Below are 26,498 nucleotides of genomic sequence, written 5' to 3'. Positions count from 1 at the left end.
TGAAAACTTTTCTGCATACAGCATTATGTTGTTTAATTGTCAAGCCCTCCCATCTATTGGTCATTGGATGCTCCATGCATAAGGTTTTAATAGTACCAATACTAAGTTCGTAAGTTTCAGTACTGTATGTACAATATTTCAGTGTCATTTTCTATTGTGTTTGGATTTGTTTCTTCCGTAGGAAATGTACGGAGTTTATATACTCTTGGGCAGTTCACTGCATTAAAAATAATATGGTTTTGACTAGATTGCTCGGTTTTTTTGAGTTCAAGCTAGATGGGATCTCAGGGGCCATGTAGAGGAGCCCTATGTAAAAAGAAGGGGTGGCCCACATGTCTCCTGGGTGGCGGGAGGTCTTGGGGCAAACCCTTAAACTATGGCCAAGTTACTCGAGCAGAAGGTGCTGGAGGCTGAAGTCAGGCCCAGATCCAGGCTCAAGTCCTCTGATTTCAGGGTCAAGACCTCTCTTCCTCTGCTAGGATAATGCCAACCTGAAAAATTCTCCCAATATATAACAACCCTAGCAAGGGTGGAGAGGCATGGAGAAACTGCCTCCTGTGGGCTTTCCATGTGATAACCAAGTTGAAACTATTCCAGTAACAGAAGGAACCTTGGGAACCATCTGGTCCCAGAAGGAAACAAGTCCAGGAAGACAAGCTTCAATTTAGTTGAGACTAAGTGCCTACTCTGCCCAGGCATCAGGGCAGTGGTCGCCAAATGGAGAACGAAGACATGGCTTGAATCCCACATACTTCCAATGACAACTAGTTTGTCTGCAATAGTCACATCAGCCCCTTAACCAATTATAGCTCCCACCCCACTCTCACCTGCCAATATCCCCATCCCTTATTTTCCAAATCCCCTTGTAGTTAATTGCAGGCACCCTAAAGGGCCCCTATCCACCAAGCCCTCTACCTGCAAGCCTAGATGGTTTCCCATTTGCATCACAAATCTCATTACATCATCCTCCCAGCCCCCAAAATCTACACCTCTGACCCATTCATCTCTTTTTTAGAGACCACCATCATCCCAGTCTCCCAGGATCCCAATACCTCATTGTACTTGACAATCCCCCCCATCAGCTGGAACTGGTCTCACCAAAGTTACCAAATCCAGTGGTGTCTTTTTACTCTTCATCTTTCGTGACCTCTATAAAGTTGATGACTTTCTCTTTCTGGACACTCACTCTCTCCTGTCTGGGTTGATGAAGACAATGGAAACGTGTCACCTTCAAAAACTCACCTGCACACTTAAAAAGCTTTGCATTTTCTAACCTGTTTAAAAATCTTCCAAATGAAGAATTTCACTGAGTTTTGGATCCATTCATTATTAATACCAAATGTTCTAAATTATGTAATTATATAAATAAGACATAATTATAGAAATTAAACTACAATCCTTTTCAATTAGTTTATAATTCACAGACATAAACAAAGATAGAAAAAAATTTGCTAGCTCAACTCCAAGAGAAACCTTTGCATGGGACTGAAAAATGAATAAGACAATTTAGTAGGCACGGCTCATGATGCACTTCACCTAATGGGATCCATGTTTCTTGCTGGGTTTTCTCTTTCAGCTATGATAGTCATTCAAATCAAATTTTGAAATAAAGTGAATTTAGGACCAGATCTTCAATTTCCTGTATCACATCAGTAAGCCAAGATCCACCCCCCCCCCAAAAAAAAGAAAGAAACAAAGAAAAGAAATGGAGCGTATTCAATCTCATCGCTCTCACCAAAAACATCATCATTAATATTTTTAGTGAGATAAAAGATTTTCTGTACCATTCATGAAGAGTTGCAAAATATCATTTCATCTTTATCTCATCCTTTTCAAATTGCTGCTTTCTGGATAAGATTTAGAATGTACATAATTACTGGTATAGGAGCATAGACATATATTTTATAAGGGAGTAAATAATTCACATATGGGGTGGGGGTGGATGCTAAAGATTCTTTTACTGATCAGTGTGCATGATCACAAAAGTTTGGCAACAGTCCCACAGCTACCAAGGCCTACCTGGGGTCAGAGGAGAATGGGGTGATGCTCGGTACCAAAATGGCAAGTTGTCATCTGCTTGAAATACATTTTCATATCTGTGTGAAGAGGGATGACGCTAACACTGAGAATTGATTTTTACCAATAAGACAAGGCCACAACAAAGAAGAGCTAAAAGCTTAAAGCTGCACCGGCCTCGCTGTGTAATCCCTGAGGCTCCCAAATTCCCTGAAGCAGGCCAGAATAAACCAAGGTCCTGAATGGGTCAAAAGACATAAATGACAGTGAGCTAGAACTGACAAGTTGTGCTCCGTAAGGTACATCCTGTGAGGTGTGCACAGTTGGCAGCCTCATTTTCCAGATGAACAAACTAAGGTACACAGATTAAAAGGTGATAACAGCGTAGGAGAGCAGAGCTTTGCCACGGGCCTTCCAATTCCCAATCTCGTGTTCTTTCCCCACATCCCTACAGAAAAACTGCATTAGATTCTGCCAGCAGAGGCATCACAAATCAAGGCACTGCTACCTTTCTGCCAAAGAATGCGTGTGGCACAATAGGAGAAGCAATGAATTTAGAATAAAGGAACTGAGTTCAAACACAGGTTCTGCTGCTCTCTACCCACGTGACCATAACCAAGTTCCTTCTCCTTTCAGAGCCATCTATAAAATGAAAGGGACAAAGCAGAAGGTGAGCACTCATACTATGCACTGGCTCTCGAGCCCCTCCCTGCTCCCACTGCCCATCAAGCATCGTTGACATTTCTCTCAGCAGCTCATCTCTAGTGGAGATCGTCTTCTACTTCGGAAAAGCAGCAGCAGGTCACACCTCGGCCTGTGTCCCCACAAATTCCTGATGAGTCAAGCAAACAGCCAACTAGCACTGATAGAATTTTTTTTTAATATCAATGCAAAACAGGGTACAGGTTTTTACAAGCAGTTGACCAAGAACTTTTTGTTTCAAAAATGATTCCTCTCCATTTTGGAAACCAATTCCTCTCCAAATTGGAAACCAAAATAGCAACACCCACAAATCATTGAGATCGTACAAAACATGACCTTCTTTTGTCCCATTTTAGCACATCTACAACTGATAAAACTTGCCAAATGACTTTTCCAAATCATAGTCTTCTAATAAAAAAAAAATCAATATCACATCATTTTCATTTACTTATTGGCCAAAAGACCAAGCAAGAAACCATTCTGCCTGCCACTACCTCCTACCCTACCCCATCCCACTCACACCCAGCCATTTCTTTCTTTGGATTGATGGCATTCAGCTGTACTTAGGCCTCCTGTGTTGCCATTCTGATTTCCCTGGGGCAGTCAGTGGGAGTCACTGCTACAGTCCAGTTGCCAAAATGGTCCCCCTTTTCCTTCACTGCCCAGCCAGCCACACACTGTTTGGGAAGTGAGCCACAAAGAATATAATGGACCATCTGAAATGTCAAATACATGTTCTGGGACCGACATCTTGGGGTCTGCCTGCTGAGCACAGATGGGAAAGAAAATGAGGAATTCCAGAGGCATTCAGTTTTCTTTCCAAGTCACCAGAAAGCACCCAAACTGGGAAAGTACAGAATAGAGAAAGGTGGAAAGTGTGTTTAGCATACCCTCCCCTTTAGGGGAGAAGAAAGCAAACAGGGCACAATACAACTCCCAGTGCGCCTTAGAGAACTGACTCTTTTGGGTTTTATTTGTAACTACAAGAAACCTCAGAGCAGGGGCAGTTCAGAAATTAGAGAATAAATTCATTCAAGAGTCCAGTAATTTGCATAAGCACATTATTAAAATTCCCAGCAATTCTAAGAGCTGAGTGTGCCTCATTACTGCATTTCATTCCAACAGTCAAGAAATAACCAAATTAAATGAAGAGAACACCAATATTTCCTATTTGGCCCAGAAAAAGAAATCTATTTCAATAGCCCTTCCACCTCACTGTCTCATCCCATTCCCCAACCAAAATCGGACAAGAGGAAACTCAATATGCTCTTATAATGTTGGACAGGGAAACCCAGTTTTCCTTGAATTTAATCTGTTCCAAAATACTTCTGTCCAAAATGTGTTGGTGCAACAGGATGGACCTCTGTGGTTAAAATTGTGATGTCTGGGAACTCCTGGATGATCGATGTGGCACCTTGAGAAAAGGAACAAGGACAAAGGAAAACTAGTATTATACCAAGACTGGATGGGTTGATTGGTTTGAGGGGGCAGGCAGAGTAATGGGTTAGCAGAAAAAGGAGAACAGCAATGTTATAGAAAGCTCGAGCCCCAATAATCGCTCACTGGCTACATCAGTCTGGAAGAGCCATTTCGTAACCACTCCCCAAGCCTCAGTATCCACATCTGTAAAATGGACTTAATACTTACCTCAATGACAGTATTTCCATGCTTGGAATCAAATGAAGCCTAAAGTCATCAGAACGATCTCATAGTTACCTATTTCTTCCTAAGAGGGAGCTGACTTTCCAAGGTCATCATGCCTCCTTTGAGAGGGAAGGTCTCCTCCACCATATGCCCAGAAGCCTGCCAGCCATCAGCAGCAAGCCCTCCCCTCCACCCAACAACTAGCACCAACTGTCCTTACCTCTCCCTTTCCATGGGACTTCAAAGTAATGGCTCCTAAGCCTCAAATTAACTAGCGCTAAGTCCTGTTGCTCACATTTACAGAGCACTCTGCACTTTCTCCTGGATTAATGTGTTCCCTGCCACTGCCCCCCACCACCATGCCTCATCATCATGCCTCTAGAGTTGAGCTAAAGCACGTTGTGGTAGGTCCTACACCAAGCTAGTTCAGGCCCACCAATGGACTGGCAGCCTAAGGAAAAGGCCACAGCTTTATCTCCAGGCTACCCAAAGTCTGGTGTGGTTATCTCGCTCAGAGTCTCACAAAGAGCACCCACAGAGGCAGAGGGGCGATGGAGGGAATTGCCATGCTCACAAAAGCATGGCCATCCTGACAGTTCCAAGATCAGTTTGCACAGTTTCCCCCCCAACCCTCTGAGGCAGCCATTAGATAGTGGGATGCTCCCTAATGGACACTCAGACTACCAAGAAGCAGACCCAGGATAGAACCATGACACTTCCGATTCCAAGTCCAGAGGCCTTTCTACAACACTCAGCTGAATCATGGTTGCTACAGCAGAATCTGGCTCTACACTCCCAAATGTGATTTCCTCTAGTGACTGAGCAACAGAACATAGTTATTTTCAACACACTCACTGGGGACAGACTTAACAAGGAAGCAGATAAAGCCAGGACTTTCCATGAGAGAAGCTAAGTAGATGCACATTTCCTTACAAGTCAGCACTTACCATGAGGAGTAGAAAAGAGACTGAGGACGATGATGACACTGGATTGGACACCATGTTCTATAAGGACTTTTACAGCCTCGATGACAGTATTTCCAGTGCCTGAAATAAAATGAAACCCAAGGCCATTAAAATTCTTTTATAAGCACCTAATTCCTTTTAAGGACTCTCAACAGCTTTCTGACGGAATTCATAGGCAAAACTATGCTGGAAGGGACCTGTTCACTAGCGATGGGATCTCAGGCCCAATATGTGCCTTCAGAAGCCCACTGGCCCATACTGTGAGCAATGCGAGTCCCAGAATCAGCGTGAAGACCAGAAAAACTAGGGATGACAAAGATGAGCAACAAAGAACAATCCGTGAGAGACCCACAGCTGCTTTCACTGGACTGGAGACCAGACGTAGCGTGCCGCTCTCTGCGTTCTCATCCACAACTTTATCCCTTGCCTTGATGTATCCATTTAAAGACAGAATATTCCTTTGGAGCTAATGAAGTTTGACTACTGTATTCTGGTATCATGAACTGCCCATGTTAACTACGAAGCCCTGAGAGCAATATGTGCCAGCACTGCTCCTGCCTGGAGGGTGAGCTGAGCCCTCCCTCAAATTTCCCAAGTTCTCTCCCATCTTTGACTCCCTCCTTTCTTTCCTCTCTTTCTTTTCCTGAGCAAGCACTCACTCAGAATCGGATACATCAGCAGGACTTTCCTCCGGTAAATATCGGGGGGGAACTTGGCATAATAGACTTTGGCTCTTTGGGTTTCCTCATCACTCTGGATCAGAATCTTTCCAATTCGGATTGAGCGGCAGCAGTCCCGCAAACCCTGCTCCATGGCCTCCCCTAGGAGCAGAGAGGAGGAAGAACAAGGTGAGAGACAAAGAGCCGCCCTCCCCGAGGCTGTTGATACAAATACAGAAGGAACGCCATCCAGAAGATGTGGGTGCTTCCTCTGCCGTTGTCTGAAGAGACTTCCAATGCCTGGCCCAGAGCAGAAACTCCAATTAGCTAAGATCGGCATTCTAGAATGTTCCAAAATGGAACTCTTTGGTTATAAGTGTTTCTTATTAAAGCTAGCTGTGTTGCAACTTGCTAGAAAAAAAAGTGTTTCTAAAGAAAAAGAAGCAAGATGCCAGAATGCAAGGCACCCAAGTTCACTCCCTACAGCTGACAGCTTGTGTGGGGAACTGGCCAGGATACTGACCTCTTGATGCCTCAGTTGCTTAGCTTGAAGAGAAGATGAAGGTAATAAATTTTGTCCTCACTGGGGGGGGTATGAGGTCTGGAATTGCTATAAAAAGAGGATCGATTTTTAGCGTTCTATTGTCTGGTGTCACTGCGCTTCCAAGGTTAGTAAGGCAGAAAAAGCCCTGTCCTCCTCTTGGCTTGTGATCTGCTGTTATATTCCTAACGTTTTTTCTTCCCATTATTTTAAATAAGATGCTTAAATTCCTCAAGATTTGGCATTTCATCTAGGTAACAATGTCCTTTTCCTTCAGGTTAAGAATGAAAAATTCTTGGGAAGGAAATGGGCGTTAAAAACCAAAGATGATTGGCACTTAGAACATGGTGTCATCAAGACCAAATGTGTGACTTGGTGCAGCAACGAATTAACATAGTGCCCAAGAGGCTCTGCCAGCCCACTCTGAAGAAGGAGCAGCCATTGATGACCTTCACTTTAGCCAGGGAGCCCGAAGTCATAAAATGTAGTAATCAGAGATCAAGGAGGCAAGAAACCAACTACAGAATGCTCATCTACAACCCAGCCCCTGCCCAAAATTCTTCATGATGGGCCCAGAATGTTTGCTGAATGAACAACCTCAGAACTGAAAAGCCTTCCTCAAATACCTCACCAACTGAAAGAAGGTTGAACAAAGTCAACACGTAAGTGCCATTTTCACTTATCAAGACTAGGCTTAAAAAAAAAAAAAAAAAAGACCAGGCTTATCCATGGGACAGCTACTTAGAACCAGGGTGAGGGCTGAGTGGTAAATTTTCAGTGAGTAATGACACCTCAGAAATCAGCAATCACTACAAATCAGGACTTGGTTTATTATTTTCTTGATTGCTTAGATTTAAGAAAATGGCAACAATGTGAATTTCACTTAAAAGCGTGTGTGTGTGTGTGTGTGTGTGTGTGTGTGTGTGTGTACATTCCCACCCCCAACCACTAAATAAACCTAGTTGTCAAACATTTACAAGCATACCCCTGTATTACTCTATAAATGCTGCTTGAGCTCAGAAGAAAGTTAGTAGAAGGTTCAGAGAATAAACATCAGCAGGCCAGAGGCCTGGGAACTAGGGGCCAACTAACAACCAATGCCTGGCATTTATACCACTAAGATCTGGAAAGTGCTTTCTGTCCATTATCTCCTGCTTAGAACACCTATTTTTGTGAAAACTGCTCAGATGTCCTCTAGCCCTTTCCTTGTTAATAAAAACCATAGGGGAAATTTCCCAAAATCCATGAGCGCTCAGGGTTTCTCCCCAGCGTCCAGCCTGCTAAGAGAGAAGAGCAAGATCATAGCTCTATGTGCTAACCACAAGGCACAGGGCTTCACCACCAGCTCTGGGGGGAGCACATCCATCCAAATACATCACCAAGCCCAGCAAGGGGCGATATAGTTATTGCCAAGAAATACTTTTGCCTACACGGTAACTCACACTGAATCGTTCAATGCTGAAAAAGACCCAACAAGTTAGCCAGTACGGCCGTTGTCTACAATAAAACAAAGGGGCTTCACTTCCCCTAGGCTGGTGCTGAGTTCTGCACCATCTCCCTCCATCACTATCTCCACGCCACCACAGCCCTCGCCCCAGCATCCTCCTATCCTGCTCCTTTTTTAATGCAACCTTGCACATGCAGACAGGCCCCTGGGGAGGAGACTGCCTCTAAAATTAGCCAAGCTCGACAGCACGCCGGCCGGGACTGCAGAGGCACCAGGAGAAGAGGAGAGAAAGGCAGCAGAGAGAAAGCAGCAGTTTAGATAGGCGGCAATTACAGCAGACAAACAGGACCCCCGGGGGTCGAGGAGCCAAACCACAGACAGACTTACCGCTTCTCATGATGCTGACCCCACAGTTTCCCTTCTCAAATTTCACTCCTTCATACTTATATCCTGTCACAGAAGAAAGGGGTGGGGGTGGGGGGAGGAGAATGTTATCTTTACTGTTGAAGCAGATACTTCGATGGTTTAGGGCAAAGGATGAGCACCCGCCCTCTCCAAACACAATCCCAGCACATGAGCATCACCCTCTGCCCAAAGAAGGTGTTTAATCAACATCTGTTAGATGAGAGAAGAACACACAAGACCTCTTTTCCACCCTGGGATCTCCAGCAGCTTTACAGAAGGCCCTGGCTGCCTGGACCAGGATCTGGGCTGCGGGATGGCTTCAGCCCAACTGGAGGTCATGACTGGGCTAGGGAATCTATCTGTGCCCCACAAGGGCAGCATCCACCCTGGAGTAGTTCAAGTACTAAAGGCTGCTTATTGTAACACTTTTACATGAAGCAATGAAAATAACAGGGCTCTTTAGAGGAATGTCTTCAAACCCTCCACAAGAAATCTCAGGGAGTTCAGCAAAAAAGGGAGGAATTCTTCTCATAGTGAAGAGGCTAGACTTGGGACTTGGACAAACTGAGTTCAAATCCCACCTCTTGCTGTGTGAGCAAGTCACAACTTCTGAGAGCTTCTGTTTTCTCAACTATAAATGGGAATAATAATACTCATAATTCTGATTTCCTAAAGCCTGTGTTAAGGCTCAAATCATGAGCTTTGCCAACTTTAAAGCACTACAGAAAGGTCCATTATCAATATTAGAATGTGAGGAGAAAGCCCATTTTCTCCCAAAGTGAATTAAGTGGAAAGCCACTTAATTCCTGAATTTAAAAAATTTTAATTTTTAATGCCCTGAAAAAGGCAATAGACCGAGTTGGATGGCATTGTGACTGGCCTCTTAGAAGGCCCAATTTCCAGTTTCTTCCCCCCTTCCTTGAAGTGAATGACAGCAGCAGGCTCACTCAGACAGCTCCCTTTGGTGCCCTGAACACAAACCCAATGACCCCGTCCAAAAGAGGACAGGCCAACTCAATCACTGATCTCCCTTTGTGGCCCTCACAGCCTTGGACAGAGTCGAGGTTGCTGTTGGTGAAAGTACTTGAAGAGTCACAAAATATTGTCACAACAGCCTGTGAAGGCCCACTTCACAGATGAGCTAAACTGATAGGAGACCAGCATTCTAAGAGGATCAGCTGCCTGCCATGGCAGACATCCCCCATACATACCAAGCTGCCTCTCTACACAGAATTCTCTATCGGGTCACAAAGCATCCCACACACCAATCTCATTTATATCATCACAACCCTGCCACACAGTGACCACAACTCTGTCTGACAAGAAAAGGAAACCGAGGCTCAGAAAGAATAAGTGACAAACATGGCTCCCACTGGGGATGTCAAACCTCAATAGAAACTGGGCCACTTAACCATATGGAAGGATCCCTGCAGCTGCACAATGACTTAGAGAACCCCAAATGAATATTACCTGTGTTTTACTGAATCTAAAGATTTTATTCACTATTTCCATATTACATTTAACCTCCTTCAGCCACACTCAGGAATGTGGTAGCAAGAGTATTCCAAGCCTCTTCTCTAGGCTTCAGAGCCAATAGCAGCCCCAGCATGGAAAGCTCTGATTGCCAGGCCAGTGCCCGACGCTGCCCCCACACCCATCTCCAAGGTCAACCAGCACACTAATGAGTAGCATTTATGCGGGCTCTGAAGGTGTGCAGAGCACTTTAATGGTCTGAGGGATCTTGGGGGCTCAATGCCTACCCTTTACAAGGTAAGCCAGGGTAAGCAACATCCAGAACTGCCTAGAGCCCCAAACTGCATCTTTTCAGCTCTCTCAACCGCCATTGTTTTGTTTAATTATCATTCTTCTATAATGCTGAGCCAGGCTGTCCCATTTACCAGCCGGTAGCTTCTCCACCAAGGTGCACAGGCCATCAGGGAGACAACACCTGCCTAGCAAAGGCTATTTATTAACCTTTAACTTGGATCGACAAGCAAACCATTAAGAAAAAGTCATGGCGCTAAATGTCTCACAGAGTTCATTAAGACGCTACCACCAGAGAGCTCCAGAGAGACGCCTCATCGTGCACATTGATTTCTTTCCGGCTGCTTCCTTTCCCAGGCCCCCCAGCTTGGCACACTATTGTTTCCCCCACAAACTTTCCAAGAGCTTGGTAAGTACTGTTCTGCTTACCTGTTGGAGTGGTCACAGTACACTCCTTATATGGCAGCTGATTCAATCCCTCTTCTACAACCAATCTGATCTATACAGCAAAAAGAAGAATTATGGGAGATTTAGTGAATTAGCACCTACTACATCCCAGCCTTTAGTGTATTAGTCTCATGGACTGAATGTCATGCAGCAACTCAGCACTGTCTATAGGACACAAGAGCATTTGCAAGGGATGCAGGAGAAAGAGGGTCTTCCATGGCACTGATCCACACCCATCCTAAAAGCACAGAATAATAGAGATGCAAAAAATCTCAGAGCTCAGCTCAGCCCATCATCCCCTCCCCTCCATTTTACTGAGAAGAAGCTAACTTGCCCATGCTGATACAGAGGCAAGATTTGAACCCAGGTCCTCTGGCCCCAAATCTGGTGGTACACTGTGCTGCCTTTGATGAAGCAATCTTTATGGCAGCTATGATATTTCAAACAATCTGTCTCTCTCCTCTCCACTCCTTTTCTTTCTCCTTTCTCTTTGTCTCTTCTTTTTTCTTCCTCTCTCCCCCTTTTACTTGAGTAGGGAAAAAAAAAAAAACAGTTCACGTAAACAGAGGATCAAAGCAATTCTACCCCAACAGGCTGCCCCGTGACTATTCTAGGCGATGTGGAAGAAAATTCACAAAGGGGATCAGCTGCGACCCAAAGGGACCTTGTGGCAAGAAAAACCAGCCAGAGTCTGCACTGCTCATTTTCTGCAATCAATATGACATTACTGATTGAAAAAGAAAAAGCAGAGACAGACCTGGGCTTGGGCTCCATTATCCCAAATCAACGAAGGATTAACGCTAAGTGGTGGGGGTCCCTTTGTCAGCCTCAGTCACTAGGCAAAAGTCCCAGAATCCCTGGACCTCTGTAAGTCACGGGTTCCAGCCACCACTTTCAATGAAAATGTCCGTTTCATAAGAGTAAATTACAAGGAAAAGCCAGGATTCTTTTCTTTGAGGAGCCCAGGGTTCCCTGCTGTTCTACCTGAAGATAAAGGTGCTTCCTGAGTCCATCCCATCACTCAGCACCGCCCATCCTCCACCTCAGCCAGGAACAAACAAATTGTAGAGGATCCTAGTCAGATGGGAGCCAAGAGCCTAAGATGTGATGGGATCAGTTACCGGAGAGGGTAACAGAGCCCACCATGGCCAGAGAGTTTGCTAGCAGGGGCTCTCGTTGATCAAGTAGCTGGCTGAATTTCTTGACACTAGGAACAAGGGCCACTTTCCCAAGACCAGTCAACATTGGAGCCATTGTGCCCCGGGACCCTGGCTCCCGCAAAAGCTTTCCCAGGAGCTATTTCCCAATGAGGGTGATCTGGCCTTTCCAAGGGAAGAGACTTGAAGAAAAGCAAAGGTAAGTGAGAAGAGTCCTCTCTTCTCATTTAGGGTACACTTGGTTTCTCCTCCATCCTTCTTAACAGCATCCTGTACCCAGTCCCTCTAGGTACAAGGTATAAAAAGGAAGGTAGTTGAGCCGATTTCTGTCAGCGCAGAGAAACTACTGACATTAACTGCAAACAGTGGGGCTTGGTATGGCCCCTGTGGGCCCAAGCAATTTTTACCTTTAAGTCTAGGGTGATCAAGACCTCATTTCACACATGAAGAAACTGAGGCCCACAGACCAGCTTGCCAAGGGTCCCACAATAAATGGCGGTGAAGATATCAAGCCAGGTCCTCCAACACCAAAGGCAAAAAAGTCAGCTGTACTCTTTTAGCCTCGAGGAAAACTCAAGTAGAATGAATAACACCTCAAGAGAGGACAGGGTCTATGATTATTTAAACAAAATTAGTTTTCTCCTCATTATTTGGCTAAAGCTAAGAGGCTAAAATCCAGTGAGTTTCTGCTGTTCTTACTCCAACACCAGCATCCTTGTCCTGGCATCCAAGAAGCATCTTTGGCAGAAGGCCCTGGCAGTGCGCCCTGCCCCCACCTCCTCATGCACCTAACAAATGCTTGCTGACGGAGTCTAGCATTGAACAACACGCTTGTTTTTCTCAATCCAACAGAAATCCAAAACTTTAAATCCGGCCACAGGAAGGCAAAAGGCTGTTGCCTAACAAACACTCCTGCACACAAGACTAGAGTTATTAGGCCGGGTTAGGATTTGTAGGCAAAACCATTGAAGAGAAACAAGTCCCTGTTGGAAGGATGGTACTAGGAAAGCATCTCAACCTATTATTCAACATATCCCTGAGAAACCTAGATGACAGAGCATTGGTCTTGTAGTCAGGGGAACCCAAGTTCAAATCTGGCCTCAGATACTCACTAGCTGTGTGACCCTGGCCAAGTCACTTAACCCCAAGTGCCTCCCCAAAACATAACAGACAAGACAAGCCGCAGACAGAAGTAAAGCCCTTTCTCACTACTGATCAATGCCCTCCCCGCCCCCCCCCCCCGCCCCTTTCTCTTTTCAACAAAGGTCTTAGTCCTTGGGGCCTGGCTAGTTCCTTTCTTGGCTACCCTAGATCCTCCTTTGAATTCCTATGTACATGGTACTCACAGTCAGCCCAGCCCCAAGAACTCAAACTGAGAAAGGGGAGATTGAGGGGGTAGAGCACACCTACCTGAGAGGCAGTAGGATCTCAATGCTAAAGAAAATGAGTTCACATGAAGGACTTTAGGATGAAAGGGGGTAAAAGTCAAGTTTTATTCCAACCATAAAAGCTCACCGGGATGGCAACTGCCTGGCAATTCCTCCCTTTTACCCTTGGGTAGCACTTAGCAAGAGTCACTGAGGCACAGTAAGAAAATGGAAACAGGCACCCTCTACCTACCAAACGGTCCGCAGAAAACATGAAGTCCCCTCGACTGGCTGTCCTAAAAGAGAGTAGAACAATTTTAGTCTGAATGACAACTTTAGGGCAAAATATTAATTTATACATATAGTAACAACACTGATTGAAACATCTGTTCTGTCTCTCCTCCTCCTCCCTTCTCTCTCTCTCTCTCTCTCTCTCTCTCTCGCTCTCACATGCACACACACCCAGCTAAAATCTCTTATGTGAAATGTGCAGATGTTTACCAGAAACCAGAGAAACCATTTTTATTGAATAAATGGCACTGAAAAATGCTTGTCCAGCATGCCCAAAGCAATCAGGAATTTGAGTCCCCATATCTTAGTAGAAAAGGCTGCCTAAGATCAAAGGGCATCATTAAATCTATGCAGAACACAAAGTGCCTAAGAAAACTATCCAAATAAAACCAGAATTTTCCCCCTAGGTTCCTCCCTCCATTCTTAGTCTTTCCTAAAAGCCTGTACCAAGAGATAAATCAAGCCCTCCTTTTGCTTATACCTTTAAAGAGCCTTTAACTCCAAAGCTAAGCTCTCTTTCTCAAGCTAGTGAGAGCCCCTTATGCCTTTCTTCAAAACCAAGCCCTCATTTCATAAGACATTTTATTCTTTCTCTGCTTTTCTCCCCATATGCATCCATCCTTTCTGACCCTACAGTGCCTACCCACAATGAAATTGAGATTTGTGCTCCCACTGTTTAAACCAGAGTTTCAGCTTGGGCACTGCCCAACCTCAAATGAAAGGCCGTGTCGTTGCTATGAGCCTAAACTTGCTCTCAATATCTGTGGCTGGAGCCCCCACCCCTCCACCAAACTGCCTTCTCTCATAGAAACAACCATGCTATGACTGACACTTGGAATACATTTACATTCTGTGTATTTATAACCCCCCCCCCATCCATCCTGTCTGTAGGAGTCCCAAAACACACAGCCCAAGATGCCCAAAAGGACATATGTCAAGCACACATTACTCCAGCACACCATTTATCTGCAGCCAGCTATAGAAACCACCTTCACTTTCTCTCACTGGGAAAAACTTGTTACAACACTGAACAAGCATGCAATGCCATTGCAGGGCCACTCTAGCCCTGCAAATCTGGCCCCAGGATGCTTTGGAACTCAAAACATATTGATGGACTTCAGAAACACTGGACCAAGAGAAGGGAAGGGCAGTATCATTCACTTCCAAGGCAAAGTCAAGGATATTCAGAAGCAAATGAGAGGAATTACAGAACCTGTTAAAATCTCAGAAACCCTGTCCCCTTAACCACACAACCTGAACAAGAATCCCCTTTATATCTGACAAGTGTCATGTATTAAGCCTACATCTGATCTAAAAAAAAAAAAAAAAAGAAAAGAGAATGTATTGTAATAGGTAACTTTTAAAAAATATATAACTCCTGTCTTTTTCCTCCATCAAAGCCCTCTTCTGATGCCTCATAACAGTGTGCAGATGAGTCTGGATTCTCAGTCAAAACCTCAGTCAGTGGAAATGCTCAGGCTGGATAGAAAGAGGTTGCTTGTCACCAAGGGGAGCCTTTGCCTGAGGGTAGGGGGAAAGCATCTACATCAGGAAGGATACCCACAATAATTTCTTATTTCATATCATTAGAGGCAGACAGCATAAGCACCAACATCTCTCACTAATTTCCTAATCACACTGAACAAAACTGTCTAGGTAAGTCGTCTACAATATCAACTATGATAGAATAATCAACTTCTAAGAATACAGGCCATATATTCCTACTCAAGCTCCAATTTCTTCCCCTAGGGGGCTCAGCTCACATGCACACACACATGTACCCCGGAATCCGGGCCTCCATCAAGTACTGACTTTTCACAGCCACACTAAACCTTGCTGCCTTTCATTTCTATAATCTGACTCTACAACATCCCTGTTAAGAAAGGAAAAGGGCAGTGGAATACAAATTGAACTTGTAGCACCCTTGGTTTATGTGCTGGGGCCTAGACTAGCTTTTAGGGAAGAATTCTCATTAATAGAGCCCCGACTAGACCAATGCAGTCTTCAAAAAATGATTTTTATCATTTTCTCAAAGAAACACAGAATGTACGGACAACAACTATATCCTGATCCATCTATTTAAATATTTCTCTCTTCTCTAGTTCAATGTTCCCCCACTCTGCTGAGTGACCAAAAACTCATAAGTCTTTTGTTTTGCAATTGAAAATTAAATGCAAGGCCTTTTTCTCTTTGCTTTACTGGGAGGTAGCAGCTTCATTGCGCTTGCAAGGATCGAACCTTTTTTTTCCAGTCTTCCAAATAAAAACAACCCAACCACCCTACACACACACGCACACACACACATACACATGCACACATGCACATATGTATGCACATGCATGCACTCCCATTCTGGGAGTAGAATGCACATAGCTCAGGAAAATCTTACTGTCTTTCTGTCCCCGACAGAGCCTCCAAGAAGGCATATTTGCACTGTAGCAAGTAGGCATTACTTCAAATAATCACTGGTAATTCAAGTAATTACTAGCCTATCCCCTGCTGCTCTCCAGACTTCAAATCTATGCTCTTCACTTTCAATCAATTTAGAAATTAACATATAGCTAGGCTACAAGGTGATTACAGTTTTTAAAACCCACAGTAATGACCAATGTCTACTAAAATCCATAGCAGTGCCGTTCCTGATGCAAACTCCATAAACATAAGGGTCAATCAACAAGTATTTTATTGCACATCTGCCGAGGGCCTCTTGGTGGGGACCTTGACTTCTCAGGAGGCTGGGTCAGATCCTCCTGAGCCCGAGAGACCATGGGGCAGACACGGATTCAGGTGCCACAGGCAGCCTCTGTCATTTCAGAAGCAAGTCCAGAGAGGTTAATCACCAGAAGATAGGCCAATGGGTATGGGATTCTTTGGCCACAGCAATGCATGAAACCATTGACAAAGGCATGAAGAGCCTGCTCTGTGTCGCCCATGCAGATGAAATCACCGAGCTTTTGAAATCCAGAGGCAGCTGCAGTAGGGCGGCCTACTTCAAACGGTCCTCACTAGCCTATCCCCTGCTGCTTTCCAGATCAGCTCCATTTCAGTTTAAATCAATTTCGGAATTCAAATATAGATAGAAGACAATAAGTTGATTACATTTTTTTAAATCCACAGTCACCTTCAGTGCCTACATTTACATTCATAGCAGTATTGCTAAGGCTGACATTCTGTTAAGCCAAGGAGAGACACATATTTGTCTGACTGATCAATCAACAAATGTTTACCTTCTATTTGCCCGGTTCTGAGCTTGTCTGGGGTATGGATCTTCTATTAATGGAGACGCTTTTATGAAAACTAACCCTAGGCCTCATTAGCCACAGAACCTTGGAGGAAAAGCTTAACTCGATTCCTTTTTGCCTTGGAACCACTAAACTGCATTTCTCCTACTGGGAATAAAGCTTTGAAAAGACATTTTAATCATCTTCTATTTGAAAGGCAATCCAGAGAACATCCAGTGCAAAGCAAGATACACACCCAGAATGCTCAAAACCATTTCAATATTGCCTAATATTTAAACAGACAAGAACATCCAGACACTCATAATTCATAGCATGGAAATCAAATTAAACTTTAAGCCGACTGCCCTTTCAATTGTACATCCTGATTGATGAAGGCACAGCAGCCACACTGAAAATACTCCATTTGCCTCTAATTCCCGGAGTCCCACATGCAGGCAGTATGTAGAACGGCAGCCATTTGGCGACGCGGGCACATCACATTTCTTTGGCTATTCCCGAGTCCCAGCGCTAAGCCGATGTCAGATTTGGGGCTCCCTGAGTTGGTAAATTGGCCTCTCCCCCTTCTCAAAAAGGAACCCTGATTGAACATTCAAAACTCTGAAGAGAGCTGTTAAGATTCTTATAGCCTTAGATTTACTATTAAAATAGATGCACATCATAAAGAATTCAGAGAGCTAAAATGCAGGAGGATTACTAAGATCTTGAAATACCAAAGCAAATAATACCAGGCCTTCTAAAGCATTTACTCAAACCTCATATAGTAGATTTTTATTAGACTCAATATTTTAATTGGATTTTTTTAATGCATTGGCATCTTTAAGTTTTGTTCTTGAAATTTTTCCTCTCGTCACTGAAAATGATATGAAATGACTTCATAGATATGAGTATCATATTTCTTGCCTTCTTGACGGGTGAAGTAAGGGGTAGAGGGGGAGAATTTGGAACTTCAAATAAAAATTTTAAATTGAAAATACCATGGAAAAGTTGAGAAAAACTTTTTTTAGAGAGCAGACCAATTTTCTCTGCTAAGTTACAACTGACCAGGGACTACTTTAAGGGTCCCAATCTTAAGGACTCCCAGAGGGCCTTCTATTGGTTTGGAAGGTGAAAGAAAACTACAATAGCCAAAAATTATTGATGCTCAGAGTATGCACAGAAAAATCCCATTTAGCAAAACAATGGTCCGTTTCTGCTCCCATGTGGACTCATGTCTCCAGAGATAACACGCTTGAGTATAAGGATTTGCATATGAAATGAGGGCTCTGAGCCCTTCATTACTAATCCAGAAAAGGGACAAGAGAATTATTGGAGTCCACTGTTGCAGGGAGAGTTCCCTACTCTGTAAAATGAGGCAGACCTAGATGATCCCAAAGATACCTCCGGGTTCTAGTTTGGGCATCCACTGACCCATCACCTAATTGACAAACCTCACTTTACAAAACACAACAGGACTGAAGAACGTTTTCCAAAAAGAGACTAGAACAATTCAATCTGAATGAACTCCAAGGCCAGAGAGTCCAAATTTCATTTCTGGCTAAATTTTAGAACGTGTTATTAAAGGAATAGAGGACAAATAATAAGGAGAGGAAGCAGTTCTCCCTCGATACACAATGACAGCAAAGCACAGCTTGGCTTCATCAAAGACTGGTCATGACAAACTAACCTTCGGTCCTTCTCTGACAGGGTCACTAAATAGACAGTTGATCCTTAGGTTTTAGCAAAGCATATGGTAAAATATCTCATGTGATTTTTGTGGAAAAGATGGGAGAGATGTGGATGAGAAAAGAATCAAATTAGGTATATTCAGAGCTGGTCAGACTTAAAGAATAGTTATTAATGATCCCAAGTCCTCATAGCAGGAGATCTCCAGCGGAGTACCTCAGGAATCACTGCTTGGCTCTATCACTGCCTTGGATAAAGGCAGAGATGACAACTTCAATATATGCTGATTAACACAAAGTTGGACACCCTGTACGGCACAGTCACGAGGCCAAAAAGAATCTGACAAACTTGAGAATCAAATTAGCTGAATTTTAATAGGGATAAAAGTAGACTCTAACACTTGGGGATCCAAAGAAAAATCAGCTTCCCAAGTCTAAGACAGGAAAGGCCCAATTAGACAGCAGGCCATTAAAAAAGATCTAGATGTTTCAATGGACTACAAGTCCAATAACAGTCGGCCGTGTGATATAGCAGCCAACAAAGGCAAAAGGATCTTAGGTTAGATTGCAGTAGTACTTATTAAGTACCTACTATATACCAGGCAACTGTGCTAGGATCTGGAGGCACACATACAAGCAATGAAACAATTCCTATCAAAAAAGAGCTTACTTTATAATCGGGGGGACAATAAGGACATATGCAAGTATATACAGAATAAATATAAATAAATACAAATACAAATATAAATAAATACCTAGTTAATTACAAGACCATTTGGAAGAGAGGGCACTAGCAGCTGAAAATTACATAAAAGGCTTCCTGCAGAAGGTGGGGCTTGAGCTACACTTTAAAATGGTAAAGCAAAAAAGCCTGCAGTCAAGATATCTAAGTTCAAATCCTGCCACAGACATTTACTAGCTGTGTGATCCTGGGCAAGTCACTTTACCTCTCTGCCTCAGTTTTTCCATCTATAAAATGCAGAAAATAATGGCACCTAATCACAGGGTTGCTATGAGAACCAAATGAGATGATGTATGTAAAAATATTTTGCAAAACTTTAAAGTATCCTTGAAATGCTAACTAGCATCCTAATCGTCATTATTTTATAGGAAGGGGGAGAAAAAGGGAAAGAGCATTTGTTAATTAATTTACTATGTGCCAAGCACTGTGCTAAAAACTTTATAAATATTTCAAACCTGATTTAATATTTAATTAACATTCATGAACAATCCTATGAAATGAGTAAGAAGGGCATACATTCCACATTGGGAGCAGGGGGAAGGCCAAAGGAAAGGTTCAGAGATACAAGATGGAGGAATCAAAAGAAAATCTTTTTGACTCGATCACATGGAGCTAGAAGGGAAGGAACATCCAGTGAGGCTGGAAAGCTCTCTTGGGATCAAGTTGTAAAGGGCTTAAAGCAGGGTATCTTGATCTAGAGGCAGGAGGGAACTTTCTGAATAGAGGAGTCAAATGGTCAGCAGTGCATAGGATGGACTGGAAGTTGTGAGAGACTTGCATCATAAAGACCAATGGAAAGACTACTGCAATAACTTGGGCGACAGTGATGAGCACATGAACTAAGGCAGATGTGTGAGCAGAGAGAAGGAATCAAATGGAAAATGTGCCGAGAAAACTAAAATGTGGGGAGAAAAGTGAGGAGTCAAGAATAACACCGAGATCAGGGACTTGAAACACTTCAAGGATGGTGGTGCTTTCAAGAGAAATACATGAGTATGGAAGAGGGAAGGGTTTGGGGAGAATCTTAACAGGTTCTGTTTGGAACATTATAAGCCTGAAATATCTCTAGGACATCCCGTTGGAAATGAGCAATGGGCATGGAGTAATGTGCAACTAAAACTTGATGGAGAAACTAGAATTATTCCTATAGATCTGGGGAGTCATCTGTAGAGAGGTAAGGGTTAAACTCAAAGGAAGTTGATAAAATCACAGAGAGAAATGAGATATAAGGCCTTGGACACAACACAGGAGAACACCAGCAGGGGGCATGATGTCAAAGATGAACCAGCTAAAGATCCTGAGAAGGAAAGGGCCAACAGGTAGGAGAACCAGGAAAGAAGTGTCCCCAAAACCCAAAAAGGAGAGAATATCCAGGAGGGTGGGCAACAACATCAAATGCAGCAGAGTCCAGAAGAACAAGGCCCAAAAGAAAGACCATTTTATCATTTTATACATATGTATCATTATATAGTTATACATGCACAATCATTTTAGATATATTTCCATATTACAGTGACAAATTCTAATCTCCATTTTACAAATGAGGAAATAGGCTGAGAGAGGTGAGTTGCCTGCTGTCACATAGCTAGCCGTGACAAAGTTGCAATTTGAACCCAGGTCTCTCTGGCCTCCAATTACAGTGCTTTCACCACCATTCCCCTCAATCCCTCACTAATAAACAGAAATCAAGTACCATCTCACACCCAAGGATTTGGAAGAAGCTAAGAATATAGCCAAGGTGGATTTGCCACATAAGAATCAAAGGGAAGCGATTATGATGTAAACAGAAAAAAAAAAATAGCATCAAAAAGCATTTTAAAAGAAGGAGGCACAGAGGACTAAGAAAGGCACAGGCCTAGAAGGCTCATGAAAGAAGCTGAGATGTTCTTGTTACAATTCCAAGGTAGATTCTAAGGACCCAGACCTCCTCTAGAAAGCAGTTGCTTTAACAGGCATTTATTAAGCAAAAACATGGTCCCTGGCCCCAAGGAGTTTGGATTCTCAAGAAGGAAGCAGATAGCCAGAAGAACCTGAGCCTAGGAGATGAAAGATAAGCTCCCCAAGACCCCTATGACCTCAAAGTTTATAGGGTTAGGGTCTACATCTCTTTCTACTTCTCCTTAGAAGTTAAAAGAAATCTGCTGAGGAGTAGATGGTCCTCTGCTAAGGTTGTTCCTTCGACCAGTATTCACAGAGTTGTCTATTGTGGTCACCATATTGTGCTGGGGACCACATTCCCTACCTTCGAGGAGGTAACAAACCAGGAAAAAAGCCGTAACTAGAAGGGACCTCAGAGGCTAACAGCTACTCCGACACCCTCACCTGACAGTAATGGAAACTAGGGTCAAGGGCCGGGGAGCTTATGTGACTTGAGGGACTGGAACCCAGCTCTCCAGAAGACTGATCACTAATGTCCCACAAAAGGCGGTAAAATCAAGAGACACTTGTGAAGCAGAATTTCCCATTAGTCTTCACAGGGCCAAACTTTTAAACACAGTCTTGAGTGATTTGAGAAGTGGGGGAGGAAGGAAAAGGCTGACTGCGGCAGGCCCTGTGGGAACATCCTAATGATCTTGTTCTACCTAGGGACATGACTGGCACACGTGGTAAATGCCAGCAGTGCGACCAAGGCATGTTCTGTGCCAGGGCCAAATGAAGCATTAGTGATTCCTCTCAGGTGTAAGCTGATCATATCTAAGCAATGAAGAGGACATATTAAGCTATGGCAAGCAAAAATGTTCCTTTGTGGAAACTGATTAAAGACTGATGAAATCAAGGCCTGAAGAGAGTAAATTAAATCAAATTGATTTCAATCAAGTCTGCCCAGGCAATATCTACACTATACTGTATTTCCAAAACCTGTATGACATCACAGAGATCCCAGTGATAGTATAAGCTGGGCAAGCACCCTTCCAAGGTCCAACTAAGGGACTGGGCTTCAGATTCTGAATGATGGACACTAGACAAGGGGAGAATTTGGTGATTTGGGACTTGGCTGAAAGACTGCACCCAAAGAGTCATCATCAGTAGCTCAATGTTAACCTGAAAGGTCTCTAACAGAATGTTCCAGGAACCTATGCTTGCCCTGGACTATTTAACAAAGGACCAAGCATTTTCTCAATGACTTGGATCAAGGATTGGGAGCCTCCTGATCAAGTTCATAGCTGACCCAGAGATGGGAGTGAAGAAAAGCTCCCACAGAGGATGCCAAAGTCAGGACTCTTAACAGCCTTGGGCCCTGATCCAAATCAGATACCATTACATTTATCCCTATTAAATTTCAAGTCTTTTTCCATTTGAATTTTTTAATTAATTTTTATTTTCAAGAAGATCCATCTTCTTCATACCCATTGAGGAAACAAGAAAAACAAAATCCCTGTTAAAACATTACATTTAAGTTGAAAACAACTCTTACCTTCTCTTCTTCCCTCCTTCATTTCTCAGATCTCTCAAGGCTGTGCTCAGAAATTTGGCCTTGTAAAGTCTAATGGGAAAATTCAGAAAATCCTGGAGAGACTCACATGAATTGATGCTGAGTGAAATGAGTAGAACCAAGAGAACACTGTACACAGCAACAACAAGCTTGAAAACATTCAGAGGAAGGGAGGGGACCATGATGTTGTAGGGTGAGATCATATGATGTTAGCATCATCTGGAGGAACTAAGGATGTTTAAGCGAGGGAAACACAAGATAGTTGTCTTCAAGGATTTGAAGGGCAGGGCTAGCATGTGAAAGAGGGATTATATTTGTTCTGCTTAACCCCAAAGATCAGAACAATGGGCAGAAGGTACAAAGAGGTTGATTTTGGTTTGACGCGAAGAAAATGCCCTCGCTCCCAAAGTTGTCCAAAAGTGGACAGGCAATGGATTCTCCCTCTCAGAGAGCAAAGGGGTGGATGGCTACTGAAACACATTCTAGAGGGACTCCTTGTTCATGTACCCGCTAGACTCAACCACGTTTCTTCCAACCTGGTCATTCTGCACCTGATGTGCCACTGCTCTTCTCTCTTTCCAAAAGATGACAACAATTGAGTTGAAGAGGGAAGATGGGGGCTACAACATAAACCAGAAAACTCCTGTCCTGCCTGCTTCTATCACTGAAGACCTTCCTCCCATGGGTTTCCATGTCTAGCACGGGGAGGAAAATGCCTTGCTGGCAGGGCTGTGATGAGGGGAGTCTTAGTAAACTGCAAAGCGCTAGCTAATAATTGCTCCCATTTATAATCATTACCTCCGGTGCAAGGTTGTTGGAACAATCAAATGAGATAACGGATGTTAAGCACTCTGTACCCTGGGAAAAAAAAAAACCCAGCATAGATAAGTAAGCTGTTATTGTTGTGGCAAGTCATGGAGCAGGAAAAAAGATGCCGACTCACAAACAATGCTCTAAAGCAGACATTTTCCCAAAGCAACAGGTTAAAGAAAGGTTTATCAGAAAGGGCTTCCTCGTGGCACTGAAAAATAGGCTGTCTTATTTAAATCAAAGGAATGTTTCATTTCTATTTCAACTTGAATCACAACCAAAAAAGCAAGTGGTCTCCGGCTTCCCGGCCCAGCTAAGGAGAAAATCACTCTCAGGCCAGACGCTGTTGGTTTCAAGGGCCATTGTAGCCTGTTTGTTCATAAATATTTATGGGTTTCCTCCTTCCCTCACCACCCTCATAAAAGAGCCCCAGTGGATTTAAGCAAACCTAATCAGATGTGAAAGTCAGACAAAAATAACTGTTACTACCTGTCAAGTCCTCAAGATCACAGATTAGTAAGCTAACACTAATTCTTTACTTGCACTTCCCAGCATGGCTGGGCCTGGTATAAACATTGGCAATTAGGTAAAGGGTAACTAACAAAATGTTTTCTTTGTACATGCCCAAAATATCTTCTCAGAGAACTCTTCCACAAGCAGTGTCAAGCTTTAATGGAATGAGGACCTCCAAGGATCAAAGTGGCAGTCCCAGCTTGGCCACTGCCAGGTCACTTGACCTTTGGGAATTTTAATTTCTCATCTGCAAAATAATCATGATGAGAAATAGCTGCCTTTTATAACTTCCAAACAGTCGAGGAAAGTGTCTTATAAACTTTAGGGAGCTAGAGTGACATCATCATAAGCCTAAAAATCAATCAGAAGTTCATGTAGAAAGTACACAAAACCAAAAAGGATGGCTATGTTCAAATAAAGTAAAGCACACATCTGAACGATTTCATTTTGGGGGGAGGGGAAGGCATAAGAGTAAAGGAACGAGGTAATTACAGAAGAATATCTGCCACCAAAAGGGGAACACAACAGGACTCCCAGATAGACTCACAGAAATATTCTAAGCCAGAAACCGTAGAAGACATCTAGCTCAAGACCCACATGGTACAGATGAGGAAAAGAAAACTCCAAAAGATCCCTAGGGTCTCTAGTTGGATCGATCAATCAATCAATTAGCATTCATTCAACATCATTATCATGTGCCAGGCATGGGACTAAGCACAGGAGGCAAAAAGAGGCAAAAAACAGTCCCTGCCCTCAAGAAGTTTACAATCAAATGGAGACAACAACAAGCAAACAAATATATACAGGATAAATGGGAAATAATGAATACAGGGAAATCACTGCAATTAAGAGGGGTTGGAAAGCTAGGTAGGTCAGTAGTCAGAGAGGAAACAGAAGGTGTTTCAGGTTTGGAGGAGAACCAGAAAGAATACCTAGGGCCAAGAAATGGAGTGTTTTATTTGAAGAACAGCCAGGAGGCTAACAGTCTCTGGAGCAAAAGGTACTAGTCAGGGTATAATTACCAACATTAGACACTAGTGAACCCTAAAACGATTACTAGATCTGTATCTCAAAGGGGGGGGGAAGGGAGAGAAAAGGAACTGTATGTACAAAAATATTTCTAGCAGCTCTTTTTGTGGTGGCAAAGAATTGAAAATTGAGGGGATATCCATCAATTGGAGAATGGCTTAACAAATTGTGGTATATGATTGTGATGGAGTACTGTTATATTATAAGAAATGATGAGCAGCCAAATCATTATTAATCAGAGAAATGCAAATTAAGACAACTCTGAGATACCACTACACACCTGTCAGATTGGCTAAGATAACAAGAAAAAATGATGCGGAATGTTGGAGGGGATGTGGGAAAACTGGGACACTGATGCATTGTTGGTGGAATTGTGAACACATCCAGCCATTCTGGAGAGCAATTTGAAACCATGGTCAAAAAGTTATCAAACTGTGCATACCCTTTGTTCCAATAGTGTTACTACTGGGCTTATACCCCAAAGAAATACTAAAGAAGAGAAAGGGACCCATATGTGCAAGAATGTTTGTGGCAGCCCTGTTTGTAGTGGCTAGAAACTGGAAACTGAGCAGATGCCCATCAGTTGGAGAATGGCTGAATAAATTGTGGTATAGCAATATTATGGAATATTATTGTTCTGTAAGAAATGACCAGCAGGATGATTTCAGAAAGGCCTGGAGAGCCTTACATGAACTGATGCTGAGTGAAATGAGCAGGACCAGAAGATCATGAGATACTTCAACAACAACACTATATGATGATCAGTTCTGATGGACGTGGCTCTCTTCAACAATGAGATGAACCAAATCACTTCCAATTGTTCAATAATGAAGAGAACCAGCTACACCCAGCGAAAGAATTCTGGGAAATGAATATGAACCACAACATAGCATTTCCATTCCCTTTGTTTTTGTCCACTTGCATTTTTGATTTCCTTCTCAGGTTATTTTTAACTTATGTCTAAGTCCATTTTTTCTTGTGCAGCAAAATAACTGTATGGATATGTATACATATATTTAACATATACTTTATCATATTTAACATGTATGGTTCTGCCTGCCATCTGGGGGAAGGAGGGGAAAAGTTGAAAAAGAGGGTTTTGCAAAAGTCAATGCTGACGGATTACCCATGCATATATCTTGTCAGTGAAAAACTATGATAATTTAAAAAAAAAAAAAAAAAAAAAAGAAATGATGAGCAGGGTGCTCTCAGAAAAACCTGGGAAGATTCATATGAATGGATTCAAAGTGAAATGAGCAGAATCAGAAGAACATTGTATATAATAACAACAATATTGTAAAGATGATCAACTGTGAATGATTTAGGTATTCTCAACAATACAAAGATCCAGGACATTTTTAAAGTACTTTGAATGAAAAATGCTATCTCCAGAGAAAGAACTGATGGAGTCTGAACATAGACCAATACATACTGTTTTTGCCTTTTTTTTTTTTTTTTGGTTTGTTTTCGGTCTGTTTTCTTTTGCAATATGGCTAATATGGAATGTTTTGCATGATTGCACATGTATTACCTATACAGCAAATTGTCCTCTCAATGAAGGAGGAGAGAGAATTTGGAATTCAAAATTTTTTTAAATGTTAAAAACATTTTGCATGTAATTGAGAAAAAAATGTAATTAAAAAATTTAGTCCTTCTGTCTACC

General features: G+C 42.9%; 1 protein-coding gene across 1 annotated transcript in view; it reads right to left on the bottom strand.

The window, feature by feature from the left end:
* Positions 1–2,873: 2,873 nt before the first annotated feature.
* The window catches only part of UPRT (uracil phosphoribosyltransferase homolog), a 38,694-nt gene continuing 15,069 nt past the window's right edge, over positions 2,874–26,498 (bottom strand). The window contains exons 2-7 of the mRNA XM_051968424.1: positions 13,368–13,410; positions 10,573–10,642; positions 8,362–8,424; positions 5,987–6,148; positions 5,310–5,408; positions 2,874–4,132 (exon numbers count right to left, since the gene is read on the bottom strand). Of these exons, the coding sequence (XP_051824384.1) occupies positions 4,026–4,132; positions 5,310–5,408; positions 5,987–6,148; positions 8,362–8,424; positions 10,573–10,642; positions 13,368–13,410 (544 nt within the window). The 3' untranslated portion in view covers positions 2,874–4,025. The remainder of the gene's footprint in view (positions 4,133–5,309; positions 5,409–5,986; positions 6,149–8,361; positions 8,425–10,572; positions 10,643–13,367; positions 13,411–26,498) is intronic.

This window comes from Antechinus flavipes, chromosome X (genome assembly GCF_016432865.1).
Source record: "Antechinus flavipes isolate AdamAnt ecotype Samford, QLD, Australia chromosome X, AdamAnt_v2, whole genome shotgun sequence".
Lineage (NCBI taxonomy): Eukaryota > Metazoa > Chordata > Mammalia > Dasyuromorphia > Dasyuridae > Antechinus > Antechinus flavipes.
The sequence above is the reverse complement of the archived record's forward strand: the minus strand, read 5'-3'. Positions and strand labels throughout refer to the sequence as shown.